The sequence below is a fragment of the Ictalurus punctatus genome, chromosome 28 (genome assembly GCF_001660625.3).
Source record: "Ictalurus punctatus breed USDA103 chromosome 28, Coco_2.0, whole genome shotgun sequence".
NCBI classification, from domain to species: Eukaryota; Metazoa; Chordata; class Actinopteri; order Siluriformes; family Ictaluridae; genus Ictalurus; species Ictalurus punctatus.
Genome location: NC_030443.2, coordinates 668,034 through 687,853, shown reverse-complemented (window position 1 = coordinate 687,853; position 19,820 = coordinate 668,034). Strand labels below are relative to the sequence as shown.

At 42.7% G+C, this 19,820-nt stretch overlaps 1 protein-coding gene across 3 annotated transcripts in view; it reads left to right on the top strand.

Annotated features, from left to right (window-relative positions):
* Window positions 1–19,820, top strand: part of ophn1 (oligophrenin 1) — a 41,846-nt gene that overhangs the window by 10,871 nt on the left and 11,155 nt on the right. For 2 of the 3 annotated variants that reach the window (XM_053677065.1, XM_053677064.1), the window contains exons 12-23: window positions 528–561; window positions 797–859; window positions 2,617–2,691; window positions 3,037–3,121; window positions 3,330–3,388; window positions 5,183–5,288; window positions 7,475–7,634; window positions 7,847–7,985; window positions 11,647–11,997; window positions 14,108–14,246; window positions 16,542–16,592; window positions 18,711–18,788. In XM_053677065.1, the coding sequence (XP_053533040.1) occupies window positions 528–561; window positions 797–859; window positions 2,617–2,691; window positions 3,037–3,121; window positions 3,330–3,388; window positions 5,183–5,288; window positions 7,475–7,634; window positions 7,847–7,985; window positions 11,647–11,997; window positions 14,108–14,246; window positions 16,542–16,592; window positions 18,711–18,753 (1,305 nt within the window). In that variant the 3' untranslated portion in view covers window positions 18,754–18,788. The remainder of the gene's footprint in view (window positions 1–527; window positions 562–796; window positions 860–2,616; window positions 2,692–3,036; window positions 3,122–3,329; window positions 3,389–5,182; window positions 5,289–7,474; window positions 7,635–7,846; window positions 7,986–11,646; window positions 11,998–14,107; window positions 14,247–16,541; window positions 16,593–18,710; window positions 18,789–19,820) is intronic. The other variant, XM_053677066.1, reaches the window with a different exon arrangement.

Below are 19,820 nucleotides of genomic sequence, written 5' to 3'. Positions count from 1 at the left end.
TTGTTTCTTTGTTTATTAGGCTGCAGTTTTCACTTCCTGGTTTTATGATCTGTGAACTTTTTCTGTTGTCTTTGGTATTAAACTACAGTAATAACAGTAATAAATAATAAATAAACAATAAAGTGTCTGAATAAAGTGAGAGAATTGAGACTCGCGTTAATCCACTGGCTGCAGTAAAGTGGAGTTTAATGTCCTGTTCACTCCGTCAGTAAAACTCTAATCGCACTTTACGCTTCGATTTGTTTTCATTTTTATTTTTATTTTCCTCTGATGGTGCTTTAAAGCGCCGCGCTACTTCATGTCCCACTGAACAACAAAACACTGCTGAGAGGTGCTGCTGCTGCTGCTGCTGCTTGTTTTCTTCATTTCTTCTGGGGCTTTGAAGTGGGCGGGGCTAGGGCAGGAACCCGTTCTAATATAATAATATTGCAAGCAGTTCTAATATAGCGATATAACTTCCTGTTCACTTTAAGTTCACTTCCTGTCAGCTGAACTGTTGTGTCTTTTCTTTTTTCTTCCCCGTATAGATTTATTATTCCCCGATTCAGAAACAAACCGAAAGTATGTAACTCTTCTCAGTAACTTCTTTTTATTTGTGTATTTCTTTTTCAGTATAAAATATATCAAATCCATAATGGTTACATAATGCATTGTTGTGTGTGTGTGTGTGTGTGTGTGTGTTGAATATTGTGTTGAATACAAGTATATTCGATGCTGCTGTTTCAGTTGAGAAATGCTAAGCTTCTGATTTCGGCGTGTTTTTATTTGTTTGTGTTTGTTGTGTTTGGGTCTCCAGTGGAACTGAACGCGGTCGGATTCAAGTTTGTGAGGAAATGCATCAACGTTGTGGAGGCGAAAGGTGACCGCACTAACCCGTCTGTGTGTCCGTGATGATGATGATGATGATGATGAACTGATTTATTAATGGAAAGTGTTTACAGTAGGTTTAACCTTCAGTCAGTGAAAGGGTTTTTAACATCTCATTAACATGGGAGTGAATTGACGGAGTTTCTGACGTGTGTGGAGGAAAAGCAGACTTACGCTGAATTAACTGTAGACTCCAAAGACACTGGCGAACCTGATTAACCTGTATCTTTCCAATATGGCCGACGTGTTGACGTGGCTCCGTCGCTTAGCGACAGCGGTGGTTTACTCGTCTTTGCTGAGTTCCAGAAGAAAACAGGAAGCATCTGCTTTTCATTTCTCTTTTATCTAGAGAGTGTTTCCTATCTGGGGTTTGTTGAGGGGAATTAGAGATAACCAACAATACACACACACACACACACACGCACGCACACAGACACACACATACATCGGTTACTCCTTTTGAGCCAGTAGAGGGCAGCAGTGTGCTGTAGAACTTGCCGGTGTGTAGCTCTGTGAGAATACTCAGTCAGTACGTTTACACGGACAGTACTCCACTATTAACCCGATTGAGACGAGACTCTGAGTAAGAAACTCCAATATAAACAGAGATCACCGATGACCTTAATCCGATTAAAGTCACACTCGAAGTAAACACAGATGGAATGAAGACGTGTGGAGTATTTCCTGTTTTAGTCGCATTGTCGGCGTGCGTTACAGACACGTACACACCTTAATCACACTATTAACGTCGTGTGGGAGTTTTCAGCGCATTGTGCGACAGGACACGTACACACACGGCGGCGCTCGACCGTTTCACGGCGAACAAGAGAGCACGGCCGCGTCCCAAACCGCGCACTTGCCCACTGTAGGCCTGCAGTGGGGAGAAATACATGTATCTCGGCTACTGTATAGACGGTAAGTACGCGGTTTGGGACGCAGCCCACGGCTTCAATAATTCAAGTCTGTTAGCACGTGCAGCACGACAGATAATTAACTGCACTTAAAGCGTCCGTAAATAAAAACACCCAAAACTGTACACGGTCCCGTAACGAAGACCGGCTGTGTGTCGAAGCGTGAGATTCTGGAGGGACGTCGGACGGCGTGGCGCGGTGACGTGATGACGCGCGCTGTTAATCCATCCAGGTTCTAGAACATGTAAAACAGGAACATGGGACAAGGAGTGTTCTAAAAGCGACTCATTAAACACCTTCATCACGTTACTATCTTACTCAGAGGAACGTCCGTAATCAGATCACCGCTGTCCGTGTGAACGTCGTGCCTCTTATGCTACAGTTAGAATATGGAGAGAAAGAGAAACACACACACACACACACACACACACACACACACACACACACACACACACACGCAGTGCTAACAGAGAGACTATACTGGCCATGTGACAGATGTGAAGTTATTATTATTATTATATTTTATTATTATAAATTATTATATTATTGTTACTATTATTATTATTATTATTATTATTATTATTATTATGCAGCATGTTATAACAATACATTTTACTTTAATGATTCTTTTTATGTAAATTTACTTTGCCATATTTATATATTGACTGACATTACATGAATTCCATAAGAAATTTATTTATAATAATAAATATATATTTACCTAATAATGAGTGGTGCTGTACGTTTCCATGTTTCTCCCTTTAATTTCCGCTCTCTCTCTCTCACACACACACACACACACACACACACACACACACACACACACACACCCACCCAGGTCTGACTCAGGAGGGGGTTTACAGGACAGTCGGCAGCAACATCCAAGTGCAGAAACTGTTGAACGCCTTCTTTGGTGAGCAACTGAGCCTGCAGTGTGTGTGTGTGTGTGTGTGTGTGTGTGTGTGTGTGCGTGCATGTGCATGTATTAAACTGTTTCAAATATGCATGAGCGTGACCTCCCACTTGCTTTTCTCTCTCTCTCTCCCACACACACACACACACACACACACACACACTGATGCATGCAGATATAAATTTAGCTCTGGTTAATATATCTGTGCTCTATTTGGTTAATACAGCGTCATTGTGTGCTCTGATTGGTTGCTTTGAATACACAATGGTTAGTACATTTGTTTTTTAATGTGTGTGTGTGTGTGTGTGTGTGTGTGTGTGTGTGTGTGTGTGTGTGTGTCTGAAGACTCTAAATGTCCAGGTGACATGGATTTGAACAGCAGTGAATGGGACATCAAAACCATCACCAGTGCCATGAAGTTCTATTTGCGGTCAGTACACACACACACACACACACACACACACACACACACACACACACAATGTGGAAAATACTCTGCACAAGTTCAAACACAGCTAATCATGTTTGTCTTTTGTAATTGTGTGTGTGCGCGCTTGCGCGCATGCCTGTGTGTGTGTGTGTGTGTGTGTGTGTGTGTGTGCGTGTGCGTGCGTGTGTGTGTGTGTGTGTGCCCACAGGAGCCTGAGTGAACCACTCATGACCTACAGCCTGCACAGAGAGCTTATCAGTGCAGCAAGTATGACCACACACACACACACACACACACACACAAAACTTAAAGTATGTAATGTATTCTAAGCTGCTGTGGAATGTTATATTTCTCATTGTGTGTGTGTGTGTGTGTGTGTGAGGTAAAATGTGGACATGGCACTGTCTCTGTTTTTCTGTGTTATTTTGAAAATATGCTCCATGTACACACACACACACACACACACACACACACACACACACACACACACACTCCATTACATGCTCTAATTGGGGTTTTTTCCAGCCAGGAGATTTTGCTGCATCTGTTCATAACAACACAGAGAGACAGACATAAAGAGACAGATATACACACACACACACACACACACACACACACACACACACTCTCTCTCTCTCTAGCTCATGCCACACGATTGCACTTCCCGCCTCACTGCGCAGTGTGTGCATGATTACGTTAGCATGTGTGTATATTAATGTGGTGTGATCTTAACTGCAGGTAAAATAAAGCGCGCCGCAGCGTGCGCTCCCGTGCAGGTACACATTAATAATCTCTCGCCGAGGGCAGGAAACATTCATCACAACGCCGGAAAAAACTTGAAGAATTAGGTTTGAATTCAGGTTCGAGGGTGAAGACGCTATTTGTAGTAAAAAAAACCGAACCAAACCCAACCGTGTTTATTTATCTAGCAAACATGTTTCTCACTTCATCCTCGACAGAGTCAGATTTCTCTGTTGAACCGGCGAGTCACGTCTCACTGCGTTAAATTCGACCGCGCTGTCGTCATCACTACTTTATGAAAAAGGTTTCCCGTCGATGAGAGCGTCGGCCTCTGTTATTTAAAACGATTTCCCAGCATGAATATCATACGGATACGTTATTACACGGGGGTAGCGCTCTGTCGCGCGATTATAATATCAACAGCCAGTGACTGCGTTTCTGTTTTGTTGCATGTTAATAGCTTATAGTGTGAAAGGGGTTGTGCGGAGTTATCGTTTGAACAGCCGGTTATCAATGCGTAGCTGTGTTTATTGTTACGATAGTGCTAACAACTATCATACTGTCTTCATGTTTGTTGAGAACACTTCGCTTTTAATAATAAATATCCAGGTCGGTGATTTACGCCGGAATGAGAGTATCAGTGTGTGTTATGTTTGGGTAAGTATTTGTTTTCCTATTAGGTTTACTTGAGGATATTTTGTGAAAGTATGAATATAATAATTAACAGTCTAGATTTGAGATTTTTATATTAGTATGGTGATATTATACTGGAACTTCAGATGGATCGGGTTCTACGGGCAGGATGAAACCAGAATAGAGCTTTTTGGTAATAAACACAGAGGAGGTTTTGGAGCACACAGAGAGGTAGCCGTATGGAAAAGTCCCTCATGCCCACGGTTAAATATGGAGGAGGATCTTTAATGTTTTGGGCTGTTTTTCTGCAGAGGACCTGGACATTTTGTTAGGACACATGGCATCATGGACTCAAATATCAACAGATATTAAATGAAAACCTGACTGCCTCTGACAGAAAGATTCAAACGGGCCGTGGTTGGATCTTCCAGCAGGACGATGATCCAAAACATCATCAACATCAACACAGAAATGTTTCACTGACCATAGAATCAAGATCTCAGATCCCTTGCCATGTATTCACACTACATTCATTATAACACACACACACACACACACACACACACACACACACAGCATGAAAGTCTTGCAGATAACACCTTAATGACCCATGGAGCTGTAATGCTGTGTGTGTGTGTGTGTGTGTGTGTGTGTGTGTGTGTGTGTGTGTGTGTGTGTGTGTTGTAGAATCAGAGAATCTAGATTATCGTTTGGGGGCGGTGCACTCTCTGGTGTACAAACTGCCAGAGCAGAACCGTGAGATGCTACAGCTGCTCATCAAACACCTGGTCAGGTATAAACACACACACACACACACACACTTCAGTAGCTAATGTTTGTGTTTAGCGCACTAATTCGACTAATCAACAAATCCACTTCAAATCCCTGCGAGTGCGATGCCTATCCGCCGCTCGACCATCCGTTAAATAGAAGAATAAAGGTTTCACTTTCTGAACACACACACACGGGGTCTATACAGTACCGGAATAAACGTTCCCAGCGTTCGGAAGGTCGGGAAACAGAACCACGGGAGATGATTGGTCCTCGGAAGTTTGGAGGACTTTTCTCTCAGACGGACGTCATTTAAGAGCCATTAAAAATTCATTGACGGTGGATTTTTATTTCATTGTATTTGATTTTTTTCTCCTCTTCTGAACAGTGCCGGGCGTCCTTGTCACCGTCTCGGACCTCACTCGCCTCGCCGGTCTCACAGAGATGATTCATCTCTAATAAGGGCATCGAGTCCGCTTTAAACGTGAGCTCTGTTAGAGAATCGCCGCGATGATGAGCGGCTTAGGAAATCAGCATTGGCCGTTGGCTGCGGGCAGAGTGCAAATACTTTTGGAACTTTTATTGATGAATTACCGGTGATGGATTTCCAGCGTATAAGTGTACACAGACCGCAAGTCAGGAAAGATTAAAGGCACTTTTAAAACATGTGGACATTTTAGACATCGCTCGTAAATCCTGAAGCCCTGAGGGGGAAATAATACGGGCAAAGCACCGCTATACGCAGACAGATCATAAACTACATACACTAACTAACTAACCAGCTAACTAACGGACTAGCTAACTAACGGACTAGCTAACTAACGGACCAGCTAACTAACGGACCAGCTAACTAACTGACCAGCTAACTAACGGACCAGCTAACTAACGGACCAGCTAACTAACGGACCAGCTAACTAACGGACCAGCTAACTAACGGACCAGCTAACTAACGGACCAGCTAACTAGCTAATTAAGATGCAGCTCAACAAAGCAAATAAAGAACAACATAAGAATAGAAAAATAGTGAGAAAATGAAAGGTAACAGAAATAAATTATTCTAAACATAACAACAAAATAATCATGAAATAAAGATAGTAATATTTTAGGTTGAAAAAAACAGTCAGATTAAATATTTAATACGAGTTATATTAAAAAGAAAAATCTAATAATACACAGATAAATAAATCTAAAAGCGAGGCTTGTGGATTGTAGCTGAAGCATGAAATTGGGTCATTTTCAGTCACTTTTTTTTCTTTTTTTTTTTTTAATGTAATTCCCCCCCCTGAGGTCTGGTTCTGCTCGTCGTAGCCGCTTCGGTCCGTCTCTCACCAATATTCCTCTCTCGCCCTCCGCTCTGATGCCTCGGCCTTTTGTGCGTCTCCGGCTCGCCGGCTCATTTCGCTCGGCTGGAAGCGCACATCTCTCCTCCACTCTCGCCTTAAAAGACCTGATTTATTTTTTACGCCTGGAAAAAAAATTGGATCTACCTTCAAAGGCCAGCGACAGAATTTCGATTATATTTAGGAAGGTTTTCTCTTCTTTTCTCTTCTCTGTCTCTCTCTCTCTCTCTCTCGAAACGTATCTCTCTTTATGTCTCAAGTAGCCCATCATATTTGGATTTCACAGCTTCCTGTTCTTTCGTGATCCGTGTGTGTGTGTGTGTGTGTGTGTGTGTGTGTGTGTGTGTGTTCAAGCTCAAACTCATTGTTGAATCATAACCATTATCATAAGCGATAAAGCTTTATATTCGTATATCATGACGCCTCTAACGTAAATATATCAGAAATCTAATCCAATACTGAATCTCCACCGTCGCCACGGTTACGCGCAGACGGGGACGCCGCGTAGGCGGTGGAATTTTGAAATGAAATGCGACAGGGACAAGAACTTGTAATATTAGCCTATTAATGTGGGTCAGTAAGCTCGGAAAATGAAATAAAATCGCAGACGGCCGCTGCAATGATTCAGCTCAGCGGATCAGACAGCAGGACAGCTCGTAGAGTCCGTGTGATAATCCGTCGTGATCGGATCTGACTGGAGAACGAAGCGGACGCACGACACGTATATTAAAATACGTTTTAGACAAAAGTGATGTCTGTATGTCGAGCTGCTGCATGCAGCCTGCCGGGATTTGTCCTTGACCTTCACATCGATGAGTCGGCTTTATTTATTTATTTATGTATGTATGTATTTATTTATCTTCTCCAGTGTGTGTGGCCAGAGCAGCGAGAACCGGATGACGGCGTCCAACATGGGCGTGATATTCGGCCCGACGCTGCTGAGAGCTGAAGAGGAAACGGTGGCGGCCATGTTGGACATCAAATTCCAGAACATCGTCATTGAGATCCTGATCGAGGACTACAAGAAGGTCAGAACACGTTGCCGTGACTCTGGATGAACTCTAAACGTTGGCGGGAAATGTGTGAAGTTTTGTTTTTGTTGTGTAAACAAACCCGAACCTCGTAAATAATTCACAAATAAATAAATAAATAAAAGTTCTACGGAATTCATCAAAAGTACCGAAATAACCGTGTCGACGATTTGTTTTCTACCCCTGACACATCACCTCCATATCATCAGATCTTTAGTGGCCCTCCTGAGGAAAGCTCCGCCCCTCCTGTCCCGCCCCCGAGGGTGACGCCGAGAAGACGACAGCCAATCACCATCTCCAAAAGGCCTCCGAGGCTTTACCCCGCCCTTCAGCCTCCAATCTTTGAGAGTAAATAGATTTTCATAATCATTGACGTATCTGTCATTGTTTTGATTAATGAGTAACGGAACAAATAAATATAAACGTATAAAATAAATGTTTTATTATCATCTTAACTTAAATCGACGGTTTAAGTACAGCTCGATTCAGATGTAATCGAATCATTTGATCATTTCAGATGAAACTTTTAGCCTTTTTTTCAAATTTATTCACAAATTTAACCTTAACTCTTAAATATTATATCAATTTATATATATATATATATATATATATATATATATATATATATATATATATATATATTTTCAAGTTTTATCATCATATTTACAGATAAAATTCAGCTCCTGCATGTATAAGTATGTTTCTTCGTGTTGTTCTTTATTGAAGTTAAGAAATGTCATAATTCCACAGCATTTCTAATTCATTCATTTATACGAATGAAGAGTTCTATTACTCTGCGCAGGTTTTTTGGACATGTTGATGTTTTACAGTTTATCCAGTTTATGGATTAAAAAAAAAAAACTTCCGAAATATTTCTCTCCAGATTTATTCAAATTAATGTCACAGTAAATGTTATATAATTGGAATCTTTTCCCCTGAAGCTGAAACTTTACTTTAATGAATTAGTGTTCATTTCAAATTCCATTCATTTTTATTCCAAAGCAGAGCGTTCCGCTTAATCTCCCCAGTGGATCCTTTAATATAGCAAAATATAGCAAGTCCCATAATGTGTGTGTGTGTGTGTGTGTGTGTGTGTGAGAGAGAGAGAGATTAATAGTTGATTGTTGACGTTTTGTCCGCCCCTCATTGTGCTTATAGAGTTTCACTGAGTCAAACTAATAACACACTCAAATACTGACTACCACCTGTCTGTGACTGTGTCTGTGACTGTGAGTGTGTCTGTGACTGTGTGTCTGTGACTGTGTCTGTGACTGTGAGTGTGTCTGTGACTGTGTGTCTGTGACTGTGTCTGTGACTGTGAGTGTGTCTGTGACTGTGTGTCTGTGACTGTGTGTCTGTGACTGTGAGTGTGTGTCTGTGACTGTGTGTCTGTGACTGTGAGTGTGTGTCTGTGACTGTGTGTCTGTGACTGTGAGTGTGTGTGTGTGACTGTGTGTCTGTGACTGTGTGTCTGTGACTGTGTGTCTGTGACTGTGAGTGTGTGTGTGTGACTGTGTGTCTGTGACTGTGAGTGTGTGTCTGTGAGTGTGTGTCTGTGACTGTGAGTGTGTGTGTGTGACTGTGTGTCTGTGACTGTGTGTCTGTGACTGTGTGTCTGTGACTGTGTGTCTGTGACTGTGAGTGTGTCTGTGACTGTGTGTCTGTGACTGTGAGTGTGTGTCTGTGACTGTGTGTCTGTGACTGTGAGTGTGTGTGTGTGACTGTGTGTCTGTGACTGTGTGTCTGTGACTGTGTGTCTGTGACTGTGAGTGTGTGTGTGTGACTGTGTGTCTGTGACTGTGAGTGTGTGTCTGTGAGTGTGTGTCTGTGACTGTGAGTGTGTGTGTGTGACTGTGTGTCTGTGACTGTGTGTCTGTGACTGTGTGTCTGTGACTGTGTGTCTGTGACTGTGAGTGTGTGTCTGTGACTGTGTGTCTGTGACTGTGAGTGTGTGTCTGTGACTGTGTGTCTGTGACTGTGAGTGTGTGTGTGTGACTGTGTGTCTGTGACTGTGTGTCTGTGACTGTGAGTGTGTCTGTATGTGTGTGTGAAGATAGAAAATGAGGCGGTTAGGTAATGGGCACACACACACACACACACACACACACACACAATAAGTTATGATTCATGCGTATGCTTTCATAATAAATGTCCCCACAATGATAGTGATATCTGTCATTAATAATGTAAATGGAAAGTCCCCAGAAGGATAGTAAGGTAACGTGTGTGTGTGTGTGTGTGTGTGTGTGAGTGTGTGTGTGAGTGAGTGTGCATGCACATGCATAATGCAGTTTTGTGTGTGTGTGTGTGTGTGTCGGTTTCTCAGCATTTAAACCCTACTGTGCTGTGATGCCAAGGACAACAGCTGTCTCTCTCTCTCTCTCTGTGTGTGTGTGTGTGTGTGTGTGTGTGTGTGTGTGTGTGTGTTAGCTAAACTAAATCTTACTGATATCTCTCAATTTCTCTCTCTCTCTCTCTCTCTCTCTCTCTTTCACACACACACACACACACACACACACACACACACACACACACACACACACACACACACACACTTAGAGAAAAGGTTTGCAGTCAAAATACGCAGCTGTGTTTGCAGGCTTGCCAAAATTGAACAAAAACACATCTACACACACACACACACACACACACACACACACACACACACACACACACACACACACACACACACAATTTCATGGGTAAAGAAGTTTAAAAATTCTAAAATGACTAAAACTTGCGAGGACACGCACAAGTGAGCAACTTATTTGAAAAAAATTATGTTTAAATTGGAATAAATTCATAATTGTTTGTATAGTTATTGTGCAATACTATATATATATATGTGTATGTATACAGTTATAACATATGTACATAAAATTTCATGGTGGGTAGAGAAACAACAGAATTGAAACACACACACACACACACACACACACACACACACACATTTCTCACAAATATTATACATTATCATTTCATTAGCACACGGAAACGGAAAATGTTCTTCCTCATGGTCTGAGAAACACAACAGCATTCATTTATTCAACACACACACACACACACACACACACACACACACACACACACACACCCTGCCTGTAAGGCTCCATGGTGAATAATGCATTCGACAGGTTAACAGGTGCAACGACAGAATAATATGCTAGAAATGTTAATAGCGGTGACAGCGGTGTTGTTCACTTCCTGCTTTTCACTCCTTAATGCCTCGAGCGGATCCGAACGCACGAAAAAAGGTCGAAGGTCAATTACCGTGCAAGGCACGAAGAACCTAACAGATGGAAGTAACCTGCGGTGCTTGGAAAGTAGGTTAGAGCATTCGCGTTGTAACCACTTAACAGGTTTCACATTTAACTACACGTGAACAGTAATGTGTGCAATTAGTATAACATAATATAATAAAATACACTATAATACAATATATATAATACAATAGAGTAAATATATATAATGCAATATCATGTATATAATATAATATAGTATATATTATGTGTGTTTTGTTTAATGGGAGAAGGTTTTTGGAATCTGAGCGTACGGTGCATCAGCACCTTCATGACGTTGCAGTCGTCCGGAGAGCAGAGCTTTTATTCTGAATCGTAAACACGTTCAACTGAAATGATTAATGATCACGAAGCGGCGTTCGATCCCGGCGTTCTCGTTCCGGCCGCGCGTTTGTGTTGTTCTTTGATGTCGTGGCCCGCGGTGCGCGGCGTAAGCCAAGCAGAAATCTTTGTATGGAAAATAAAAACCAAAATTACACACCAAGCTGATGCACAAAACTCAGCAAACCACTACATATTTCTCCACATATCTGGAGGCGTAGAGGTCCTTCACGGGGTTCCGTGTGTTCAGCACATTTCCTGCTAGTGATCTCAGACATCAGCATCTGAAATCCAATCTGAACATTACAATACCATCCACATAAAGAAAGAAACTGTCGAATAAACTGTCTTCCATCTTGTCATATCCGGGTTCTGAACCTCTCTTGTAGGTCAAGAGCATAACGGTGCCGCACACGACGGTTCCGATTCCGGAGGAGACGTCACCAACGCCAGCCCGGCTCCACCTCAGAGGATGAAATTAGCCCCTCCCGCTATGGCGCCACCTTCCATCCCTACTTCTATCCCTCCATCTCGCGTTCCTCCTCAGCGCCAAGCCGTCCTGCCCAAACCCACAGTCCAGCAGGACCGCTTCTCCGACTCCGACGTCTCCAGACTGGCTTCGAGGATACCGGACGGCGGTCAGCGGTTGGACAACGGCGAGACCAGAGCAACAGTGAGCCGGACTCAGTCATTCCAGATCAGAAAACCTCCGCAGCGGGTCGTCACAGCAACCAGAGACGGTATCCCAGGCAACCCACAGCACTCAGCGTTTATCGGGTTTGAGTCGTGAATAAAGAGCTGCTGCTCTGAATTCTGGTTGGCGCGTTAAGAGATTTGGACCAGGCTCCTGAGAGATTTCTGGTCTGAGTCACTGCTGGATTGAATCGCTCTTACGGTATTCACAGATTTGGACCTGGTTCTAAAAAAGGATTTGGGTCTGACTCTGTGAGTCGTTCATCCTTTTTGAAGGGTTTCTGTGGAATTCAGTCGTCAGCTGTTTGTACCAGATTCCAGGATAATGAGTTTACTTATTTTTAGCTAATATGCACCAGACTCCTCAATCAGATCTGATCCCGTTACTAAAACAGCAACAAAAAAAAAAAACATTTTGGTTGGATCATAAAGATTATTTTGGATTTAGTTCTGGACAAATTGCCATTTAAAATCCACTTTAATCTGCTTTAGAGAATTGGATCGGATCCTGAAGGACTGCTGGGTGGAATCCTAGTTGTTGAATTACGAGGTTTTGGATGCAAATCTTAAAGAAATTGTGTTCTGGAAGCCGACCAGCAATTCTAGATACACAGTCCTGAAGATGTTCTGCTGTGCTTTAAACTGTGGTCCTGGTGTACACGCCAGGTTCTGGAAGACGACTTGTTCACGATCTGGTTTACGTGACATTGAGTTTTCTGGTTTGGCTCTCGAGGGGATTTGAGATCAGGTTCTGTGTTTGAAACCTCTTCAGAGTATTGAACAAGCTTGCATACCCATCTCCTGATGAGAACCTTTCCCATGGCGTTATTATGGTTTGGACTAGGAGAAGGGATTCTAAGTTGATGATTTGTACCAGAACTGAAAGGTTGTCTGTGTGAATCTTGGTTGAACCCGGCCAGTTAATTTTCGGTGTTGAATCCATTTCAGCGCATCAGAAGATTTACGGTTTTCACTCTAGTCAGGATGGGTTCCTCTGGAGCGGAGATTTGGACCTGGGTCCAGGACTGTTGGCTTTAAATCCTGGATTGTGCAATACGAAATCTCAGTCAGTTTCCCCAAAAGCTGCTGGTGTGAATACTGATTCAGATGTATAGGATCTGGACCCTGTTATGGAAGGATTTCTGTTTTAGGATGTTTAGAGGTTTGGCCCAGTTCCTGTTTCTGAAAGAGCTTTTGAACCAGATCCTAAAAAATGTTTGAAAAAATTTGGATGCTGAATAGGATATTGAAAAAATTGATCTGAAGGGAGTAAGGAATCATGGGGAGTTCTTCTTGAAATTTGGCCCAGGATATGGAGGATAAAAGTTTTATGGGTTTAACAGTCAGATTTTGCTAGGAGACAAGGTCCTTTAAATTCCTGATGGGACTTCCCCCACGTAGGTCTCGTTCCACTTGAGAGGACAAAACTTCCATCCCTACTTCCTCTCCTCTTTTACCTTGGAACCCTTCTTTTATACCTCTGCCTCACATTCCTTCTCAACATTACTCTTCTGATTTTGAGGTCCTAGAATCTGGTCTAAATTTCACGCCTTAACATGGCCTCGGACAAGAACGTGATACCGTTGTATTTTCAGGTCCTTCAGCAAATTTCTCAACGTCCTACGAAGTATCCAGAATCAGGCTCTTTCAGAAACCTGGTCCAAACATATAAAGAACCTAACAAGAGTCTAAGATAGACCTTGTTTTTTGCTAGGAGACCTGGTCCTTCAGATTCAGATCCTTCAGATTCCTCTTCAGAGAACAAAATGAGACCCTTCCACTGTAATCTCTTACTCGCTCCAGACCCTCGTCCAGATTTCTCAGTGAAGTATCCAGAATCGGGTTTTAAAAGAAGACGTTTTTCAAAACGTTTCATGTTCAAATGATCTTTCGGAAACAGGAACTGGTCCAAACCTCTAAACGTCCTAGCAAGTGTCTGCTAAAAGATCTCGGTTTGAAGGCGTTCATGGGGCAGTCCTCGAATGGATCAGCTTACAAGGAGACTTGGTCCTGGTTCCTACGTTGTAAGCGTGACACCTGGTTAGGGTTTAAAGAGAATTCTAGAGGTTGGATTACTCGATAGCGTATAGAAATCTGGAAATACAGAGCTCACGCCGTTCCAAAGAATTGAAGTGCGTGTGCTTGTGTGTTGAATAGCCGAGAGCGACGGGACCGTGAAGAGTCGCCCTGCCTTAGAGAAAAGTCCCATCTGTCGGCCCCCGACACGACCTCCGGACCCGCCTTCACGATGTCCGACCAATCAGAAAACGCCGAACGATGACACGCCAGCATCATAGTGAGTACACACACGTGTCGAGACACTTTATATTAAGAGTGCACAGTAACAATATTCCAGCGTTTGTGTTGATCGGACTTGGCCACGGGAGGAGCTAGTGCTTGTGTTCGATGTTAACTCGAGGGTCCCTCCAACGCTTCGTGTTATTCTGAAAAGCTTTCTGCGGAACGGTTTTTTGAATTTGATTCACGATTGTTTAAAAGAGCCTCTCGGATGAGAGTTATACTTTCATAGCCTCCCGAAGCCTCCAGGAAGTCTCATTACGCCATAAATCACAGTCGAGTGAATTAAAGTGAAATAGCAGGTGCACGTTCTGTCCAAACCTGACCCGACCCGATGGCGCGTTTTCAGTCCGACCCTGAAAGCCGTCCAGTTCAATTCTGTCTAGACTTGAGACCAACATGATACCGAGGTAACAAAAAAATCAAATAAAATTCCTAATGACACGCCTGGTACTATGTAGTTGTCAGATTGTTTGCCAAAACCAAATATTTATGGAGATTACGGCTAACAGTCTGAGCAGATCTCACCTCTCGAGTTTGTTATTCATAGCTGCTCAGCAGAGAAAGCAGGCTCAACGACCAGAGACAAAAATAACAAGACTAATCCTGACCGCTTCACATACGTTGGTGGAAGCTTTTATCTAAAGTGGCGTACGTCTGAGCCGAGAAGTCGAGGGTTAAGGGGTTTCGCTCGAGGGCCAACAGGGCAGTTTGTTTCAACCGCTCCAGCATTTTTTACCATCGCAGAAATTAACGCAAAATCAAGCAAACATTCGGCGGAGCGTGCGGTTTTACAGACTCACGGCAGATTCTCCGCAGATTCGGTCCGAGACGCGTCATCCGCAGCCGTCTTCCATTCACGTGTGTCGAACAAGGTCTCGTTTAACAAGAAACATCCCTGCCCAAGACCGTGCAGAGCAATTTTGTGCGATTGCAATTTCGCATATTCGAGTAGTTTACCACAAAAACACTCTTAATCCTGTACGGTTGTCGGTGTTGGTTTCAAACTCGCGACCTTCCGATCGGTTGCTCTTACACACCGATCCACCGCCGCTGGTAAAAGAAAACTCGCAAAAATAAACAACGTACGCTAACCGTAGCGCTTGTTTCCGAATCCCGACGTCCTGCTGCACTACACACACCGACCGAGCTGCTGAGCAGTGTCACGTCACGGAGGTGGGGGTAACCCAGACAACGCAAGACTGCAGAACTTGTACACCAGTGCTAATGAGCCAAACGTGAATCAGGTGAAAGAGACATGTGACATGGTGCAGGGGCTGATGGGAATTGTAGTTTTAGTCCCTTTCCCCATATCAGGGAGTTGTTAGAATGAGGTAGGACTCGTCAGAATCAGGAACGCCTGTGGAAAAACCTGACACGTTTTTGGAGCCCAGTGTAAAAGCATCTGCTAGCTGGCGACCCCAAGCTGTGTTGAAACAACAGAAACGTTCCCCCAGTGGTGCGGCATTTAGTTCTAGCGATTCAGCTTTAGTGATGTTTCTTTGCCGTTATGTTCCTGGAACGGCGACGTTCCCTTCAGGGACGGGCGCTCCTACGTCACACTACTCCAGTACTTCAAAAAACCAACTCGTCACACTGTTAGAGGTCTCAGTAAAATCTCAGCCAAATTCTATAACAGACTGCGTGTGCTCCATGTCAGATTGTACGATGAGCGATAGTCCTGGCGCTCCGCTTACGTCATCGATTGTCGTGATCCATCATGTCTCCGCCGTAGCTGTCGTGTGAGCTTCTTCTCGTACAGTCCTAACCCAGTCCAACGGGGCCGCTGGGATCTCCCACATCCTTCCCCGCTCCAACAGTGGGATATATCGCGATCAGATTCCCAGGATCTGTGGGGACGCGTCGCCGTCGGATCTGAACTCCATCGCCCGGGTGAAACTTTACAGGTGTGCTACACGGGCTCCGTCCAAAATCCCCCTGCGCTCGGCCAGAACGCTTCTCCGAACTAGCGCACTTTCCATCCGTCTAGGGACGTGCCGACAACGTGACACTCAGTCGTGCCAAAGAAATAATAATAATAATAATAATAATAATAATAATAATAATAAAGCTTTCGAGCAGTAAAAGTAGGGAAGAAAAATATTCAAGCACAGAAAAGTCCTAACTCGAGGTCAATTACGACCGTCTGAAAATTTATGAACAGGTGTGTGTTCTCTCTTCTTTCATATTTATTCACTATGAAGACATTTTATTCTCTCTCTCTCTCTCTCTCTCTCTCTCTCTCTCTCTCTCTCTCTCTCTTTATATAATATACATGCTATTTTCCCCACAGTGTTGCTTCCAAAACCAAGTTTTTTGAAAACGCTTCCAGACAGACTGGAAGGTAAGTGTGTTTGTGTGTCTGTCTACACGTGTGTGTGTGTGTGTGTGTGTGTGTGTGTGTGATCTTACACTACACGTTTGATTTCAAATGGGGAAAAAAGTGAAGAAATGTCCTGGCAGTAGCAGTGTAGTGTTCAGATCGTCACAAGATGACGGTTAGTGAGTAAAGCAGGTTGTTAGGGATCAAGCACCGAAGGTACATAGACCCCTATTGTTTTCCTTAGTCTTCTTCTTCTTCTTCTTCTTCTTCTTCCTCCGCTCTTGATTCTATGGCAGTCCATAGAACCACTTGCAGGAAAGTTATAGCGCCACCAACAGCTCAAAGCTGCACTCAGTTTTATGGTAATAAGTTTTGAGCTGTGAGGGCTACGAACATGACCCTTCCCCCCAGCTGAACCCTTGGCTCAGGTCCTCCTGGGCAGTTTGTCCGATTTTCACCCAAACTGAATCGGATGATCTTCAGACCGTACTGGCGAAAACTTATAAAAAGCTTTTCCATCGACCCAATGGTTCTTGTTTAGCGCGTGTGATGGATAGCCTCGCATCCGGGACCGAATAAATCCTGCAAATGAAAGCGTAGGCTTGTTTTCAGACGAGAAGATTGTGAAAACGAGAACCCTTTTACCGTCCACCACTTAAACCTCCGTTACCTCACGTGAACCCTGTGAAACCCCAGGCCGCTCGGTCCTCTCCTGATTTCATTTTCCTCTTCAGAGCAGCGCTACACTGAAAGCCAACATAGATGGATATCAGAGATTCAGGTTTTGGGTCCAGAAATTTGCCTGGCTTCACTCGTTTCAATCTAAAGAGGAAGAAATGTACGACGTTCTTCTTCTTCTTCTTCCTAATGGATCTTAAACACTAGAAGTGCCGTACACAAAGCCAACAACATAAAAAACAGAAACATCAAAGGCTGAAAAACCCCTCAGTGCTCGCACTTTCGATCACTATTATTTAGTGAAATTATCACCGTTCTAGTCAGACGTCTCGGATGTTTTCTTTTATAAAAAGACGACGGTAAAGTGAGTCTACGATCATTTGTTCCCTAGACAGAATTGTTTGCTGATTTGAAGCTTTTCTCTCTAGAAACGACCCGCCTGTAGAATTTAACGCTTGTGTGAGAAAGCGTCTCGAACGCAAACCTGAATAGTCTTAGGTTTTTATATATTTATATAATAACGATCTCATGATCAGAAATGTGAAATAAATTAGCTAAGAAGTCGTTTTAAAGCAGGACATATATATATATTTTTACGTTAATAAACTATTTAGCCGTAAGTTTGATAGGTTTATCCCAGGAATGGTCCGCTGTTTACATGGATGCGCGGTAGAGGGTAGTGTGTGTGAAGGACATTAGCCTTATTTTGACCACTCTTTATGGAATGGTCAAAATAACATCACATTTCTGTACCAGCGCTCTTCAGTGCTGAAGGAAGACGTCTCGGATATTTACGTTCGTTCGTTTAGATCGTGCTTTTATCCAAAAACGATTTTAGTGACGCAGTTCGGTAATAAAACACACACACACACACACACACACACACACACGCATTAACCAGAAAGAGCACTTTATTTTTTACGAGGTCCAGATGATGCTCTTATAATGATTAAAAGCCTGATCACTTTGACCTTGATGTCAGCTTCAGAGCTTCTGCGTTCTCGTCTTTTTTTCCTCTCCTGCTCTGATCACGCCGGTTTTACAGACGGAATGAAACCATTTACAAAGTCTGCTTACACCAAACCTGCCCTGCAAATCTAACGCGCCTCAATCGAGTTTAGATCACATTTAAAGGTGGAGTCTTCAGGACTTTAATTGTTAGACTTTATGTTTCTTATGTTTTAATTCACGCATTCATCTGTTTTTCATTCTAATTTAATTCTAATTCACCACACGATTATTCTATTCAATAAAATGCATTGTAGTTCTATATGATTCCATCGACGTTGCATAAAAACGCCATGCTCTCATTCTGTGGTGAAAAATGCGATGCAAGAGCTACATGTACATCCCGTCTTTATTGAACTGTTTATAGATGTTAAGAAGTTCTAATACACCTTAATGCATCTTACACCTCTCCTCTATATTCTGTGTTTACATCTCTGCTGTATGTTCTTTCAGCTCTTCATCCGCTTCGTCAGCGAGCAGCGATCTGCCGAGATGAGACCTGACCATTCACTTTTTAAATCTCATTTAAAGGTACAGTATTGAAGTTTTTAAAAAAAAAAAAAAAATCTGTATATTGAAACCTTGAAAGTTTTTGCTGGAGAATTCGGAGGTTTTATGTCTTTCCACCCAGGATTTGTTATGAAACTTTGTGTGTTTAATTTTGTACATTTTTTTCCAAAAAGTGTCAGTCTTCCAGCACCACAAACATTACTAAGAACATCATCATACACATCAGTGCGTATGAAATAATCAGAGCTAAAACTGACTTTAATAAGTGTTAAGTATCGTTATTAATAAGTATTAGTTTGTTAATCGAACATCTAAATGATATGTGCTGAAACAAAAGAAAGATTCACTTAAAAAATAGATCATACGCCTTTACAAACGACAAAAGTAGCTAAAGTTCCAGGTTCAGAATGAATATAGTCACTATTATTGAATAAAATTGAATGCACAGTGTTTATATATATATATAAACATATATATAATCCATCGACTTGAAAACGCAAATAGAACCTCAAGCAGAATTACAAGTTTTCATCTAAATAACATAAAGTGAACCCTGTTGAATGTTGAAGTGTTCCTCAAACCGAACACTCGAGTTAAAGCTGAAAAATTCCGACTCTCTAACGTACAGGGAATTTACTCAAAGGTATGAACGTATCCCAGATTTACGGGTCTTTTCCTAGCCGTAGGTCTTCTGCTTCATGTTCTTCTTCTACAAATTCCTGATCCGGTAAAGAGCAACTTGGCTTACAGATCGTTCAAATGAGCTCCGATATTGTCAAAGTTTCTGAGAGGCATTTTGCTACGCTCTACTGTAATAAATGTGACATTTATCTCAGCGTAGGAATCTCAGCGTACTTGGAAATCACATTAAAAAAAAAAAAAACAGGTTTAACAGCGAGACTAACTGAATACATCCTCTCAGCTGTCGCCATGCGTTACCGCTGAACACCCGAGGAGAGAGAGAGAGAGAGAGAGAGAGAGAGAGAGAGAGCGAGAGAGAGAGAGAGAGAGAGAGAGCTGTCTGATACGACAGCGTAATAGACCATTCACTTG